General features: G+C 37.4%; 1 protein-coding gene across 1 annotated transcript in view; it reads left to right on the top strand.

Moving 5' to 3' along the window:
- The first annotated feature begins 2,447 nt into the window (after positions 1 to 2,447).
- AP4E1 (adaptor related protein complex 4 subunit epsilon 1) overlaps positions 2,448 to 17,653 on the top strand; it is a 70,137-nt gene continuing 54,931 nt past the window's right edge. Inside the window, exons 1-6 of the mRNA XM_007455523.1 lie at positions 2,448 to 2,691; positions 4,685 to 4,756; positions 7,887 to 8,010; positions 11,702 to 11,775; positions 14,160 to 14,281; positions 16,874 to 17,033. Coding sequence (XP_007455585.1) covers positions 2,542 to 2,691; positions 4,685 to 4,756; positions 7,887 to 8,010; positions 11,702 to 11,775; positions 14,160 to 14,281; positions 16,874 to 17,033 — 702 coding nt within the window. The 5' untranslated portion in view covers positions 2,448 to 2,541. The remainder of the gene's footprint in view (positions 2,692 to 4,684; positions 4,757 to 7,886; positions 8,011 to 11,701; positions 11,776 to 14,159; positions 14,282 to 16,873; positions 17,034 to 17,653) is intronic.

Here is a 17,653-nt window from a genome sequence, read left to right as displayed (position 1 = left end):
CAAAACAAGTAAACAAAATGAACTTTTTTCTTGTGTTTCTACATAGGCACAAGGAGAATTTAGGGATTTCAAAATACCATTTATTAGATGATTAAATGAGGAGAGATAAGTATAAATGAATGTCGACAAAATTCTTTCTTAGGGAGAAATGGAAACTTTTATTCGAGCCAACTGAGGATTACAACCTGGGAGACAGTCTCTCAGAGAGCTCTGAGAACTGTTCTGAAGAGGTAGAGGGGGAGGCCAGTAGTATATGTGACTTTGGCGTAGGGGTATGTGCAATCAAGCATTCATTCACCTTGGTAGAAGGTTACTGCTATTTGTGAGGAACAGATATATTAGTTAATGGTTTTAGTGCTTTTCTAAGTATAGGAAGATGCTGGGTTCATAAAATTTTCTCCTAAAAATATCTAACTATCTGAGGGCCAGTTCTGTCAGTTTTCCAGAGCACAAAGTGCCTCATGCTGAATTCTTTTCAGGGTATATTGTAGGTCAGCAACTATAGTGGCTAATGACTTGATTTTTGCATAACTGGATGATAGGTAACATTCTTTATTTTACAATCCCTTCCCTTTTGGTCTTACTTTTGACCAAGGTTTGGGAGTCATTTCATGACCAATTTGTCCCATGGTGCTAGGAATGCTCATTCCCAGGTCAGGCAAGGATTTCATTGATATGCCCCTCACTGTGCTATTACTGGACTAGGCCCTGTTAACAGTAATCAAAAGCCTCTGTACTGCCTGTCTTACTCGTCTGTTACGGTCCAGGAAACGGTTCCCTCTTGTTGCTTCTTCCCATATTAGGAGTTACACTATTAAGATCATTGATCTTATAGGACTATATATTTGACCAATAGTTTCAAATCACCTAATCATCATTAATTTTATCTGAGGCTCAGCCACACATTTGGTGATGCAAAAAAACAATAATCTTATAAAATACGTGGAATACAAGTAACATTCTAAGTAAATATTTAAGCTAAGAACTTCCACTAGGTGTGGCCCAGGTTATCTGACCAGCCTGTTGTGCACCACCTGCTATCTTTAAGGGAAATGATATACTGGCATTATACATAAAGTCCACCAAAGTTGTCTGCACATACAAGGTGAGTGGTGGAGCATTGTGACCCCTTACAGGATTGAGAAAGGAATGTTATCTTCTAAGAGTTACATGGCTGGTGCCAGAAGAAGGAAAACTGATCTTTACAGCTGAGCAGATACTTCTGCCACTGGGGAAGTCTGGTTAATGCATGATGCAGATGCACAATGAACACTAGAGGGGAGAGAGGAGGCCCAAATGGGCGGAGAAAAATTTTATGTCTTAATTTCTCATCTTGCCTTAAAATATGAATTTTTATTTCATCATAAAGATAGTTTGTAAGAACACACTAGAAGTACTGAGGACAAACTGAATTAAACTGAAAACTTATACCCTAAACCTTAGACGAATCTATAAAATACAAGAGTAGTACTCAAGCACACACTTCATCAGTCAGTTGAGAGGTTCTAAGTTCTCTATCTTGAAAACTTCTCTATATGCTCTGGAGAGGATAAGAGTGAAAACAACAAAAAACATTTAAGTAATATTATGAATATAATTTTGACTTCCTGGATCCTTTGTTAGGGTATCCTTCAGAACTCACCAGACCACATTCTCAAAAGCACTGCACTAGATTCTGTTCTAGATGGAAGCTGAGGTGACAGCAATGAATAAGACAGGGAGATACATATTTATGTAGTGGCAACTGCCGTCAGTTCTGGAATGGCAAAGAACAGTGCTGTGAGAGGATAGGACTGCGACCTGCTGGGCAGGAGCAGGGGGTCTGGGGGGCGGGGGGGTGGCCAACCGACCACTTCCCCTTCCTGGCTGCCTCCCCAAACCCCAGGAGAAGGGGGCCGGAGGGGAAGAGACAGTGGCCAAGAGTGCCCCGTACGCGGCGGGCGCTGAACCCAGTAGGATGAATCCACAGGACTGCCGCGCCGTCATTCAACACCACCAGGGTCCCCGGCACCGCCAGGGCCAGAGCCGCGCAGGGCGCCGGGGCCCAGCATCGATTCCGCCCCTCCGAGCGCGGCCGAGGGAGGTGGGCGGATTGCCGGTGGTCCCCCAGTCAGTGAGAGGCCGCCAAGAGAGGGCTAGGAATGTCCACCTCCCCGTGCAGTCTCGGGCAGCGCGGAGGCGGCCAAAGGGAAAGGGAGACTTTTGCGGCCGAAGTATATGAGAAAGACAGACGGCAGCGGCTACCTCAGGAGGAGAAGCTCGGGACGCAGGGGTTGCCATCGAAACCGGGAGCGTCCGGCCCTGTGCTCCGCCACAGGAGGACCACGTCCACACAGGCTTGGCGCGCTGTCTTTCGCTTGCGGACTCTCGCGCCCTCCCGCGGCGTCTCTCTGGAACGACACTGTGCTTGTCCGCGCAGAACGCGAATAAAGATTTCTTTTTCAGACAAACAGGAAGTGCCTACGGAGGCCGGGGAGGCGGCGGGGCAGGGCCTGGGCATGAGGCCGGGCGGCGACCGGAACGCGGGTGGCGGCGGCGGCGATGAGCGACATTGTGGAGAAGACGCTGACGGCGCTGCCGGGACTCTTCTTGCAGAGCCAGTCGGCTAGCGGGCCCGCGACCGCCAAGGCGTCCTTCTCCTCCCGACTGGGCGGCCTGGTCCGCGGCATCACCGCGCTCACCTCCAAGCATGTAGGTGTTATCCGGGCCGGGAGGTCAGGGGCGCCTCGGGGAGGCCCCCTCGCTGGGAGGCACCGGTCCGGCGGCGAGCCTCCGGGGCTGGCCGTGAGGCGTGTGTGTCTGTCGGTCCTGGCGTCTGTCCGGAAGCGTCACTTTGCTGCCCGGACTGACAGCTGGGAGGCCGGGTTTCCACGGTTGGCCCTGATACTGACTCATTATTATCTGGGGCAGGTATCTTTAATCTTTGAGCTTCCGTGTGTTTCTTGAACATTGACATAACGGAGTACCAATACATATTTCATAGGTTGTTTCGAGAGTTAGATAGGACATCGAGCGTGTGAAACTACCAGGTGCTGTGGAAATGTCAGCATTATTCTTCTAAAAAGTTTCTTTCGCACTAGGGTTCTTCTGGCTCCCGGTTCTTTCAACTGCTAGATGTCATACACTAGAACAGACCCTGCCATTTGAACCTGTTGTTCAGTATGTTTGGGGAGCTTGAGGTTCTTAGGTTAGACCTACGGGTTGGGCAAAGAAAAAGCATAATTCTCCCCAAATGCAGTATTTGCTGAGTAAGTCTCTGCCTCAGGTGGGCTTTGAAAACGAGCAGTTATAATGGAAGCTTTTAAGTTCCCACAGACTTTTCAAAGCTTCAGGGATTTTGTATCTTAAAAAAAGATCATGTGGTAGGTCAAAATCTGTTCAAAAGATATTTGTGGAAGAGACTATGTGTTAGACCCTAAAGAAACAGCGTAAAACACATTTCCTTTTCCCAAGGAATTGGTCCTTCATCTTGGGCTTAAGACAGCTGTAAGCAGTATACAATGAAATATGTGTCAGGAGAGAAGAAAAGACAAAGAGAGAAGGTTTTTCTTCAAAGTGCTCTGAGGGTTTAAAAACGTTCTTTTTTAAACTGAAATAAGATGATGTACTGGGGAGGATCTGCTTCACATTCAAAAATCACAAAAAAACAATTATTTGTAGACTTGATATTGCTTGTCTTAAAATTTTGTCCTTTGCTAGTTTTTATGAGGTGGCTGAATGAAATAAAATACTTTTTGTTTGTTTGTTTGTTTGTTTTTGCCGTACACGGGCCTCTCACTGTTGCGGCCTCTCCCACTGCGGAGCATAGGCTCCGGACACGCAGGCTCAGCGGCCATGGCTCACGGGTCTAGCTGCTCCGCGGCATGTGGGATTCTCCCGGACCGGGGTACGAACCCGTGTCCCCTGCCTCGGCAGGCGGACTCTCAACCACTGCACCACCAGGGAAGCCCAATACTTTTGGTTTTAAACTGCAGTTTGAAACTGTAATTAAGGTATCTAAATGTAGCATTACTTCCCTAGCATTGTTAGTTCTTGGTTAGTCACCTAATGGGCACCTGCTAATTCAATGTGTAATTTAAAGATAGCATGATATTTGTCAAAATTGGGGTCAATTTTCAAGTGCTCAAGGAAGTGAAATACAATGCAGACAGTAGAAGTAACTATATCAGTGTATTTATTCTGTGTGTGTGAGAGAGAGATGGGAAGTGAGGGAAAGGATGCAAAGAATAAGGAAAAAAGGATAGGGAAGAAGAATATAATTTAAGGGGAAAAGAACAGTTTCTGTTTCTGCCTTCTTACCCTGTTTCTGTATTCCATGAAGAAGGAGAAGGTGTGAGAACCTTATTCTGGGCCACTACATAAAGAATTGCTTTTCTACTTTCTCTCCACTGTTAATTTTTTTTAAAAACTGTTTTCTGCTAACCCGTCCTTAAGGGGACAGTAATTGACTGAAGAAAAGAGGAATGGTGAGTTAGCATGAAAATATTTATTCTTTCCAGGAATGATTCTGAGGGTTGGAGAAATGCCTGTAGGCAAATCTTAAGTGCATAATTTTTGTAACTCTCCTTTAAAATAATGTTTCTTTTTTATTGAAAATATTATAAGTTATATGTTTCCCTTTAACAATACTGTTACAGTTTAAAAAGATGGTTATTCATGCATTCAAATATTTTCATTTTTTCAGGAGGAAGAGAAATTAATCCAGCAGGAACTGAGTAATCTGAAAGCAACTGTTTCTGCTCCTACTACAACTCTGGTAAGTTTGCATAGTCAGTGCCAGCACATTTTGAATTTGAAATCTGGTCCACTGTGGACTCAGTAGTGGCATTAATTGATCAGTTGCTAAAATCTAATTTATCACAGTCAAGATCAGTTATGGATGGTAACAAGTCAGACATTAATTTTAGCCTTTTATTTCTGACTGGCTGCACCAGAGCAAGACTTGCTTGACTGTTGTCAGTTCAGTGCCAACCTAATGATAGTTACATAAATGTGGGACTCCTGGGACCCCAAGGCTGATCTTATTGTTTTAATATTGTGCACTGGGAGAAGGTTAGGACACATCATTTAAAATCATATTTTCAGGGGACTTCACAGGTGGCTCAGTGGTTGGGAGTCTGCCTGCTAATGGAGGGGACATGGGTTCCATCCCTGGTCTGGGAGGATCCCACATGCCATGGAGCAGCTAAGCCCGTGCGCCACAAATACTGAGGCCTGCATGCCTTAGAGCCTGCACACCGCAACTACTGAGCCCACGTGCTCTAGGGCCCACGTGCTGCAACTACTGAGCCTGCGTGCTGCAGCTACTGAAGCCTGCGCACCTAGAGCCTGTGCTCTGCAACAAGAGAAGCCACTGCAATGAGAAGCCTGCGCACCGCATCAAAGAGTAGCCCCCACTCACTGCAACTAGAGAAAGCCCATGCACAGCAACAGACTCAACGTAGCCAAAAAAAAAAAGTAAAAAATAAAATAGTATTTTCAGACCTGAATTGATATATTGTAAATCTCTCATTTTACTGTTATATCTTGGAATATAGGTTGGCTGACAAGGTAGAAAAGTGATTTTCTTGCTGTAAAACTGAGTATATTGCACAATAGCTAGATCAGGATCTAGTTTTTAAAAACTTGGTTCCATATAATTTGATTTTCAAACAGCATTCATTCAGCAACTATTTAAGCTGTGACCACCATATGCAGACCACTGTAGGACTGTCGGACTGTCCCTACATAGTTAGATTAAGGCCTACATTTTTTTTCTTTTAATTTTTATGTGGTTTCAGATAATGAGATTTTTCCAAGCAACGTTTATTCAGCAAATATTTTGTGAGTGCCTTCTTTGTGTAAGTTGCTGTGGAATACACTTCTAATAAAAATATTGTGGTGATCATTTTGCATGAATACATGATTATGTATGTGAATAACACTTGTAAAGTCTGAGAGAATGTATATATTTCCTTTTATGGTCATAATAATATGTGGACAAATGAAACTCAAAGCATAGTTAATGTGATCTATGCGTGTATGTGTATATGTATGTGTATGTATAGATATGTATATGTTTTTATGTGTATGTATAAAATCACTGTTGTGTTATGATACTTGATAGAAATGTTACAGAGAAATGGCTTCTCTCTTTTCATTTAGTTTGATTTCCATTTTCTATTATTGGCATCAGTAAATACAGTTTTCATGTTACCAGGCATAATCCTGGTGTTGACAGAATTTAGATAAGTAGGTAGACGTTAGGGAGCCAGAGTTTGAAGGAAGATTTTATAACATTTATGGCCATCCAACTCTGGGCATACTTTACAGAATAGTCTGTCCCTGAGGTGGTCATGTAGAAGTTGGATTATAATTTGTTAAAGAAATTTTCCAGAGTGAATTCCTGCATTGGGAAAAGCATTTTCTTCTCCAAAAATAAGAGGATAATAATGTAAATGCAATAGAATTTTACTTAAACAAAGTCCATAATGACTTTTGAAAAACTATGAGATAAAATGTTACAAAACCAGGGTTGATACTTAATGGCTTAAATGAACACTTTCACTCCTCATTGATGTAGAAGCCTCTGAAGAGGCTTCCAGTATACTTTAAGCTTGTTTTCTCAGTGTTTAGTAGTTTTAATTAATGTGCTGATGGATTAACTTTTATTAAACACAAGGGACCTAAATTAAATCATTAAACATTATTCCCTTAAGATTTTCCTATGGTTTATTTTTAAATTCTTCATATTTACATGTACATGTGTGTATATATATATATGTATATATATATATAAAATTTCTCTGTATATAATATATATGAAATATTAAATGTTATTCTTACTTTAAAACATTTTATTTTACTGTTTCTTAAGCTTTTTTTTTTTTTTTTTTTGCGGTACGTGGGCCTCTCACTGTTGTGGCCTCTCCCGTTGCGGAGCACAGGCTCCGGACACGCAGGCTCAGCGGCCATGGCTCACGGGTCCGCGGCATGTGGGATCTTCCCAGACCGGAGCACGAACCCGTGTCCCCTGCATTGGCAGGCGGACTCTCAACCACTGCGCCACCAGGGAAGCCCCTCTTAAGCCTTTTTTGATTCAATAATCCTGTAATATATTAACCCTAATTAATTTTTAGATATTAATATAGTCTGAGTTTTTCTTATTTTGAAACACACTTATATTTTAAATTGTTGGTTAAAATTTGCTATAAATATTGATGCAGATATTCTCATACTAAGAAAACAGATTTATAGAATCTCTTAAAACAAGTTATTAGCTCGTGTTGTAAATATTGAAAGATCCAGTTAAGTTAAATAGTGGAATGATTATACCATTAATGAAATCATAATAGTTGTGAGAATCGTTGAAAAAGTAATGCTTATAAAACAAACTATCACCTATTATAGCACAGTAATTCTGAAGAAACTCCAGGTGCAATTTAGTCTTTAAGTGTGAAAAATATTTTCATTACAGAAATTATTACCAACTTGTGGGAACTCTATGGATGCTTTCATTTGACAAAGTATATTAAAATGATGTGCTACATTCTAGAAGCCACGTTAGAGTACCACGAGTGAAATTTTGTCTGAGGACCACGTGTCTCACATTATAACCAAATTTTATGCGAGGGATACCTAGAATTAGAAATAGCTACGTTTGATTTATTTTGTATTGTTGCCAGTAACAAAATATTGAGATAATTTGACTAAAATGTGTACTGTTGGTAGTTAAATTTGGGAGAAACTCTTTATTTATAAAGTCTGACTTTGGGTGATTAATTTATATATGTTATTTCTTCAGTGCCAGGATTAAAGAACTCTCCTATTAAATGATTACAACATACTAAAAAAAAAGTCAAAGCATTCTATTTATTTATACTGTTACTGGATATTTTGTTTTTCAGAAAATGATGAAGGAATGTATGGTGAGACTTATATATTGTGAAATGCTTGGATATGATGCTTCCTTTGGTTACATACATGCAATCAAGTTGGCACAACAAGGAAACCTTTTAGAGAAAAGAGTAGGTATGTATGTGTTTAAGACTTTTGCACTTAATGTTGTCCTTAAAGTTCTGGCTATTATATAAAGTGAATGATGGCAGGTGTGTAGTATGTTTTTAGAACACTGCCTTGTGATTTCCAAAGCTTTAAAAGATAACACTTCAAAAACTCACAGCCTAAAATGGAATCAATTTTCCTGATTCATAACGTTTTGGAGTTATAGAAAAGATGAAAAATTGCCTGTTCTTGTGATGGTGGTTAGATGACTTTGTCAAAACTCATTGAACTATATACTTAAAAGGGTGAATTTTCTTATATGTAAATTATACCTCAGTAAAGCTGATTTTAAAAAGTCTCTATAACCTCATCAGTTTAATGATAAGGGATGATTTTTTTTTAATAGATAAAAACTGAAATTGACTTGAATAATTTTCGGTATCCTGCTCCTAGTTTCAAAATTGTTAACTATGAGGATTTGAGGTATCTTTTAAAAAATTTTGTTTCTATAATCAACCTTTAAGTCTATTAGGAAAACAAGGACTTAAATCTTGTATTCATATATGTACAGCTTTATATCAGAAACTTAAGAAGGAAGCACTTTGGAATAATACAGTAGTAGAACATGTTCTTTATTCAAAGAAGTCGATAGTGTCATGTTGTCAGGGACCAACATTCTTCTCAAGTTATATTGACCTGTGCTGTCAGATGATGGGTACGGCGGGGGAGATGTCTTGGTAAAGACTCTGAGACTATATGAACACACTGTTCCACTTGTTGAATCTCACTCCACCGAAAATACTCTTTTGTCTTCTAGATTTGTTACATTCTTCCCTCCAAGTAGAGTGTCCTCTGGCATCCTGTCTCTCCCTTTCTGTGTTCCAAACCAAGTTTTAACTCTTCTGTGATCTCTCAGGGGGTTCCTACCATCTGTTGTCTTACAGTGTTTGTCTTTTCATGTCTTTTCCAAACTAATTCTGAGATCCCTAACAACAGGAAATTTAGAAAACAATAGATAGTCTATACTTTGTACATCTGTTGCTGTATTTTGCTTTTTAGACTTTAATGTAATTTTTCCACTTTCAATTAAATTTTATTTTTATTTTTATTATTTTATTGGTTTTTTTGGCCATGCCACGCGGCTTGTGGGATCTTAGTTCCCTGACCAGTGGTTGAACCCAGGCTATGGCAGTTGAAAGCACTGAGTCCTAACCACTGGATTGCCAGGGAATTCCCTAAATTTTATTTTTAAAATATGTAAAAATTACATATGTAATTTGTAATTTATACATGGTCCAAAAGTTAAGACCTGATAAAAAGGTATAGTCAGAGAAATTTCATATTTATCTCTAACCCCTCTACCAGCTTTCCCCCTTACCCCATGGGTAACTATTTTCATTAGTTTCTGATTAATCTTTCCATTGTTTCATCTTGAAAAAACAAGCAAATTCATGGGTACACACTCCAATACTCTCTCTTACACAGAAGATAGCATGCTACAGAGATTACTGCACACCTTGTTTTGACATCTTTATACTTTTATACAATTGCATAGTTTTCAGTGGGCGGATGGATGTACTGTAGTATTTTCATCTAGGTCCCTTTTGGTGGATATCTGGGTAGTTTTTATTTTTTGCTCTAATAAATAATATTGCAGTGAAGGACCTTGTATGTGGGTTATTTCCTAGTTACAGTGACTAAGGAAACCTCACAGTCATTTTTACTGAGATTCATGATCTTCCTTAGGAAAGTATTTTATTGACACCTAGAAAGACGTGTATGTGGGTATCAGATATTCTTTATGTGTGCTAATGAGTGGAAGTTTTTTTTAAGATAGCATTTAAATTTTTTATGCCTTTACTCCAGTACCGTTGCCTCATCTACTCTCCTGAGATTTCTAAGGTTAGTTTGGTGCTTTCTCTGATGGATAATGCATTCTTATTTTTCACATGAATACTGCTGAGTAAATAAATCTCAGTACCCACTAAGTCAGGAATTATGTTAGGTGCTTTATCTTGTGAGATGTTATTTCGTTTGACAGAGGAGAAAACTGAAGCTCAGAAAGGTCAAGTCAATTTTCCAAGGTCATAGAGCTACTAAATGGTGAAGCCAGAATATAAACCCAAGTTTCTTTGAGTCAAAGCCTGTATTCCTATCCTGTACCTCACTCTTAGTCCTATCAAATGTATTCTATAATCATAGTTGTTATTCTTTGTTTTCCTGAAACCTTTAAAATTTTTTGAATCACAGAATATCTTTTTCCCTGTTTCCTGATTATCAAAACAGTTTCCTTGTTTTCCCTGATTGTCAAAACAGGATATTCTTTTTAACAGATAGAATTAAGATTTCATAAGGTTTTGAGGTGGTCTTTGGATTAGTTTGTTGATCTTCTTGTATCTTGATATTGGTGACTTGAGAGGAGGTGATATCTTAGCTGAACAGATGTAATCTGATAAGACCTAATTTCTGCTTTAAATGCTGTCTAGGGTCTTTCTCTTTCCTGGTCCTGGTTTGTTCTTTTTTTTCTCTCCTGATTGTGGGAGTGATAGCTCTGCTCCTCTGACCTTCAGTGAAGATGTTGCAGTGGGTCATGCTGCTACTCCTTGGTTATGAGAACAGGAAATTTTTAACAGTTTTCCCATCTTCCCCAACAGACACAGTATGGTTGCTGGGTAGTAATAGGGATAGGTAACACTAGGATTCCTAATAAAAAGGCTGGAAGAATTGAGAAGAATGAAAAACAATGGGGATGGGAGTCAGGGAATGAGGTCTCAAAGTAGACTGTGTGAGAGACAGAATAGCATAGGGGTTAAAAACATGAACTAACTCCTACTGGCTGGGTTGCAGTCTTGGCTCCACCATGTAGTAGCTGTAGACCTTGGGCAGTTATCCTTTTGGGGTCTCATTATTATATTGGGGATAATAATAATATCTACCTCATAGAGTTGTTGTGAGGATTAAATGAGGTGAGGCTTGTAATGTACTTAACCCACAGTAACTGTCTAACAAATGTTATCGATATTAAGGGTGACAGGAAGATGACATGGAGCATCTAGATTCCATGCACATGGTATTTGTCAGAGTATTAAGTTGTATTTAAGTTGTATTTTTTAATGTTTTGATATTATTAAAATAAAAGTACTTAAGTAAATGAGTACATTTAATGTGGTAGACATTGTTTCTTTCCTCAACAACTTCTATTCATTCAATAGTTTATCGTCAAATTGAGAAAATAAGGTATTGTTTATGGCTAATAGATGATTTACGTCATATGGATTGGTATCAGGTAGCTCATTAAGTAATACAAATAGCTAGTAACTCACTATTTATTAACTGTAGTAGCTATTAGTTTTTGAATAATTATATTTGGCTACAAGACAGAAAATGTATTGATTGATTGTGTAGAGATTTGCACAGAAAGAAGGCATATATTCCTAATGTCATTTACAGGACTTTAAGTTGGTGCACATAGCCTCTTTTCCATTTCAGTTATATTCTGTGAAATACCTAATTGTGAAAGACTTCAGGATGAAGAACATCTGAAATCTTCCTTACTGAATTTTTTGAACCTTGTTATTTTACTATTTGTTTTTATATTTACCTGTAACTGGTATCTTTGACACTTAAATTTTTGAATATATTATTGCTTTGTTTAACTTCTTGGGAAATGTTAATTTTTGGCAGGTAATTATGAGACTTTCCCTCTCAAATTTTATAGGTTATTTGGCTGTTTCTTTATTTCTACATGAAAGTCATGAACTGTTGCTTCTCCTTGTGAATACAGTTGTAAAGGTATTGTATTGTATGCTGCTTAATATGAAGTCTTAAATTATTCCTTCAGGCATCTGACGTTTCTCATCAATCATATTAAATTAGGTATTTTTTCAAAGAAGGTAGGCTTATAGAATGGACTTAGAAAGATCTTTTATATCAGTTTCGGCATCTGTAAAAAGCGGATAATAATAGAACTTAACCAAGTTGTTAGGGTTAAATGAAACACTGTAGAGAATAATAGTTGCTACTGCTGCTGTTATTATTGTTTCATTTAAAAAAGCAGAGTTAACGAAACTAAACTCAAAATGGTCTAAAGACCTACATGTAAGACCTGAAACCATAAAACTCCTAGAAGAGAACGTAGGTGGAACACTGACATAAATTGTAGCAATATTTTCTTGGATCAGTCTCCTAAGGCAGAAGAAATAAAAGCAAAAATAAACAAATGGGACCTAATTAAGCTTAAAAGCTTTTGCATAGCAAAGGAAATAATTGACAAAATGAAAAGACAACCTATGAAATGGGAGAAAATATTTGCAAATCATGGGACCGACTAGGGATTAATATTCAAAATATACAAACAGCTTATGCAACTCAATATCAAAAAAAACAAACAACCCTATGAAAAAATGGGCAGAAGACCTGAATAGACATTTTTCCAAAGAAGACATGTCGATACTAACAGGCAATGAAAAGATGCTCAACATCACTAATTAGAGAAATGCAAATCAAAACCACAATGAGGTATCACCTCACTGAGAATGGCTATCATGAAAAAGTCTGTGAACAGCAAATGTTAGTGAGGATGTGGAGAAAAGGGAACCTTTGTACATGGTTGGTGGGAATGTAAATTGGTCAGCTACTGTGGAAAACAGTATGGAGGTTCTTTAAAAAACTAAAAATAGAACTACCATATGATCCAGCAATTTCACTCCTGGGTATATATCTGGAAAAAATGAAGACACTAATTAAAAAAGATACATAACCCCAGTGTTCATAACAGCACTATTTACAGTAGCCAAGACATGGAAGCAACCCAAGTGCCCATTAGCAGCCAACTGGATTAAGAAAACGTGGTATATATACACAATGGAATATTATTCAGCCACAAAAAAGAATGAAATACTGCCATTTGCAGCAGTGTGGATGGACCTAGAGAATACTATTGAAATTAAATATTAGTAAATAAGTCAGAGAAGGACAAGTACTATATGATACCACTTATATATAGAATCTAAAAAATAATACAAATGAATGTATATGCAAAACAGAAACAAGCTCACAGACATAGAAAAGAAACTTGTGGTTACCAAAGGGGAGAGAGGGAGGGACAAATTAGGAGTATGGGATTAATAGATAACAAACTACTATATTTAAAATAGATAAACAACAAGGACAGCATAGGGAATTATACCCATTTATCTTGTAATAACCTATAGTGGAGTATAATCTGCAAAAATACTAAATCACTGTGCTGTACACCTGAAACTAATACAATATTATAAATAAGTATACTTCAGTAAAAGAATACATTAAAAAAAAGCAGAGTTGGAATTATAACTCAGATCTCCAGACTCTTAGTCAGATGCATCTTCCATGCTCTTGTCTTTTTCTCTAGGATCTGTTTTAAAGGGATGTGATATAAACTGAATAATTGAAGTCTTTTAAATTCTGAAAGTCAGTTTAAAGAACAGAGTTTAATTGGGTAACTGAAATGTACAGATAATAAAAACACAATTTAATCCATACACAGTATTGTTTCCTGTTAAACGTTTAAACAAAATTGGTAATGAAGTATAATTGAATTGTTGAGCTTTTTCATGTTTATCTTGTTTCAGTCTTTTGATATGTGAGAGAGAGAGTGTGTGTGTGGGTGTGTAGTATCAATACTTTCTGAATTAAGTTATATACTCTCTTAAGTTTACTAGTAGCTTAAACTTTTGCAAACTTTCAAAAATGTAGTTTTGGGTTCTATTAGAACGGTTTGTAAACTTTGTGCTTATGTAAGTATATATGAATGCATGCATTTTATCGTATATATTCAAGAATTGCTTCCTTTTAAACTTCACTCATATTGTTGATTAACAAGAAGAATTCATAAAATTATTCTGTTACTAGTTTAGAAAAGTTTTAAAGGCTGTAATAAGGAAGATTACTTTGGTCATTGTCAGGACAGAAATACAGTCTCCTTTAGATCAGTTGCCTTTTGGCTATCTTTATTGACTCTATTAAGGCAAATGAAACAGGGATATTCCTATAAAATATGAGGTAAGCCTAAATGTACAAATTAATTTAAAAAGTTAGTAGAAAACTATTAAGTGTGTAGGACCATTGCAATGTTGAGCTCAATGTCCCTACATTCAGAATTTGCACTGAATGTTTTCTTTGCTTAATAATGTTAGGACTTGCAGAGCACTAACCTAGTAGAAGTATGTATGGCACTTACTATCGTCAGCCAGATTTTCCCTCAAGAAATGATTCCAGCTGTTCTTCCATTAATAGAAGATAAACTTCAACATTCTAAGTAAGTAAATTCTTTTTGGATAGGTGTCTACACTATGTATTTCAAAAGGAAAATTTATACTCAGAAGTTTATTCTAACTTTAACTTAATGCTACCAGGATAGAGGATATTCTTTGACTGCCAGATATAATGCAAAAATCCCTGATATTTGTCCTTTATTGTCCTTTATTTTTATGTGGGTTTAGAAAAATGTTAGGCAACTTTCTAAAGTTAAACTGAGAGTCAGTGAGGCTTAGCATCAGGAATCCTTGGCTTTCTTCCCACTTCTGCTAACCGTCAGGGGTCCTGTTTTTCTTTTGGCTATATGGGGTTGGTTGAAGATCTTAGTTCTCACAGAGTTGTTTTGAGGATAAAGTGAAGTAATGGAAAACATATGGAAATGGTTCAAGTGCTATGAACATAGACCTTCAATGTATTGGGGATGCTTTATATCAAAACTGCAGCTTTCAAATTCTGTTTTATAGCAGAATATATCCAAATGAACCTTAACTTGTAGTACTTTGCTAATCTTGTATGATTCCTTAACTCTCTCCTTCTCAACTTGATTACTTTTTCACCACATTTGGAATTATTCTGTTTTTGACCAAGCCCCTTAACTTCATAATCTTTAAAGTTAGGGAAAAGTTTATAGTCACTTGCCATTTTTCCTTTGTGATTGCAGTATTTTAGTTATATATACATTTTTGATAAAGATTTCTTTTGTTATGTAATATTTCATATGCTTAAGTCAGTATTTTTAGTGTTCTAAGATTTTAAAATGTTGTTTTATGGTTTGTGTTCTTTAAATCTCGGACCATGAATATTTCAGCTAAAAATGATAGCTTTTTCTAAGAATTATGGAATAACTTCAGAGATTTTTCAGACTTGTAATATTTTGTTTATATCAGATCTATGTTTAGAACAAATGATGGGTATGGAAAATTAATTACTGGAAATAAAATATTAGCCTTTCTTAGATAATTAGAGGTTGATATGATCATAGCAGAGCATATTTTTATGAAATTTTTCCATACCACCACTGTTTTGTGGTAGCCATACTTATCCTTTGTATGAAATCTTTCAAAGAATTGAATTTTTTCCTTGTTTCTTCCCACTTACCCTTTCAGTTTTTTCCTTATTGCTTCCCATCTACTGTCATTTCAAGTCCTGGCCTTTCCTGTCTTCTACCAGTTAGAGTTTAGACTTTCTGAAACTCTGCTTTTACAATTATGGCCATACCTAACTCCATGCTATGGAGTAAAGAGCTAAAGACAGAGCTGTGGGACAGAGCTACAGATAAGCCAGTAGATATCACAACGAAGCTATGAGACAGGGCTTGGACTCGACTTTTGAATCCCTGGTTATATTTCAGCACGCCAGACTCACAGCCCGAATCCAGGTTTTTTGATATCTTGTGTTATTGCCACCACTTTGGGCCAGACCTAGGGATTCCTGAGCCTGTTCAGAGTTTGTATTCTTTTTCCTCACCTCATTTACTTACTCTCTCCTGGAACTCATATTGGTTAATGCCCAATAGCAATACATTGGGATATAGTTTACAGTTGCTGTAGTATTAATACTAATGGCAAATCTCTTGTTAATCTGCTTTTATTTTTATGTGAAAAGAATTTTCCAGCATGACATAGTTTACCTAGGAAGATAGTAGGTTGCTTGTTAATGCAGAGGCTGGGTGGCCATTTGTTAGGAATCTTATAAAAAGTATTGAGTGGAACACAGAGGATTGCATTGAATAATCTCAATTTTGAGATTCTGTGATTTTAGGTAACAGAAATACATATTAAGGAACCCTGAAAATAAATACTTCTGTACTGCTGTTGTGGGCATTGCCAGCATAGTCTGCAAATATGAACTATGTGGAAATAGGCATAAGAGACAAAAACAAAGAATATAATTCCTTGGAAACCACATTATGTTCATAGGATAGCAACTTTTTTTTTTTGCTTCTTGTGTGCTAGACATTATCTGTTACAAATGAAGTGCAAGACTTGTGTATACTTTCCTCTTCATTGTAATGAGGTTTTTGAAACATGAGCTGGGCAAGGAGAGGAGTAACATCTTTTAATGTAAGTCCCCCTTATACTCCCCTGCCCCCCCCCCAAGTATTTGGAGTATGTTTGCCCATGATGTAAAAAAAGAAATATGAAAAGCTAGGATGTTAAGGAGACTTTTAATATTGATGAAGAGACTGTTTAATGTTAATCGGCAGAAATTACCTCTCATTTAAATTTACTGTTGATCCTTTTCCCAATTTCTAGAGATATGGCTTTCAAAACTGGAATTATGGAATTAAGGAATTTATCTTTCATGGTTTGTTTTGGTTTCAAAAGTAATATATGCTTGTTACCAAAAAATTTTATAACTAGAGAAATATATAACATGGACAGTTAAAGTCTCTTGAGGTCTTACCTCCTAGAGATAACTACTTTTATAGTTTGGTAGATTAGAATAAAAAATTAATAATAAATGTATAATTCTTTCTTTTTAGCTTCAGGTAACAGCTGGTATTTTACAATCATCTGGTCCATAATCTTTTCAAACTAATAAATGCCTGATAATTCAGATGGTTTATTTAGATTTTATTTTTTATCTTTAGGGAGATTATACGAAGAAAAGCTGTCCTAGCATTATATAAATTCTATCTCATCGCTCCTAATCAAGTACAGCATATCCATATTAAGTTTCGGAAAGCACTTTGTGACAGAGATGTTGGGGTCATGGCTGCTTCCTTGCACATATACCTTAGGATGATTAAGGTAAGTTGGCATTTTGAGCAAGTACTGAGTAGCTACCATTAGAAAAATGTAATTATGTAATTAAAAGAAAACTCATATTTTTCAGTAAAATGCTTAAGTCACATTTAAATTTGTATTATTGACACTTTAATAGTAATTTTTGCATGTTGTTGATCGCATGAGTTGTAGACAAATTATAGATTTAGTCTTTTTTTATGGCTAAAATTTTTTCATGCTACGAAAGAAGCATGGAAAAATGGTAGCTCTGGAAAGTGGTTGAAATTTTCAGATTTGTGGTTTTTCAAGCAGTGCCTTCCTTTTATACAGCTTCATGGGATACATATAATGGTTTATAGAAATGAGGAGAGCTAGTGGAGAACGTGCAAGGCATAGTCTACAGTGTTGACTCCATACGGTGATACTGTGTTGGAGGAGGAAGTGGGGTTGAATAGTATGGTAAAAAATTTTTCTAGGGCTTCCCTGGTGGCGCAGTGGTTGAGAGTCCGCCTGCCGATGCAGGAGACGCGGGTTCGTGCCCCGTTTCGGGAGGATCCCACATGCCGCGGAGCGGCTGGGCCCGTGGGCCGTGGCCGCTGGGCCTGCGCGTCCGGAGCCTGTGCTCCGCAAATGGGAGAGGCCAC

Source organism: Lipotes vexillifer, unplaced genomic scaffold (assembly GCF_000442215.2).
Source record: "Lipotes vexillifer unplaced genomic scaffold, Lipotes_vexillifer_v1.1 scaffold24, whole genome shotgun sequence".
Taxonomy (NCBI): Eukaryota; Metazoa; Chordata; class Mammalia; order Artiodactyla; family Lipotidae; genus Lipotes; species Lipotes vexillifer.
The sequence above is the reverse complement of the archived record's forward strand: the minus strand, read 5'-3'. Positions and strand labels throughout refer to the sequence as shown.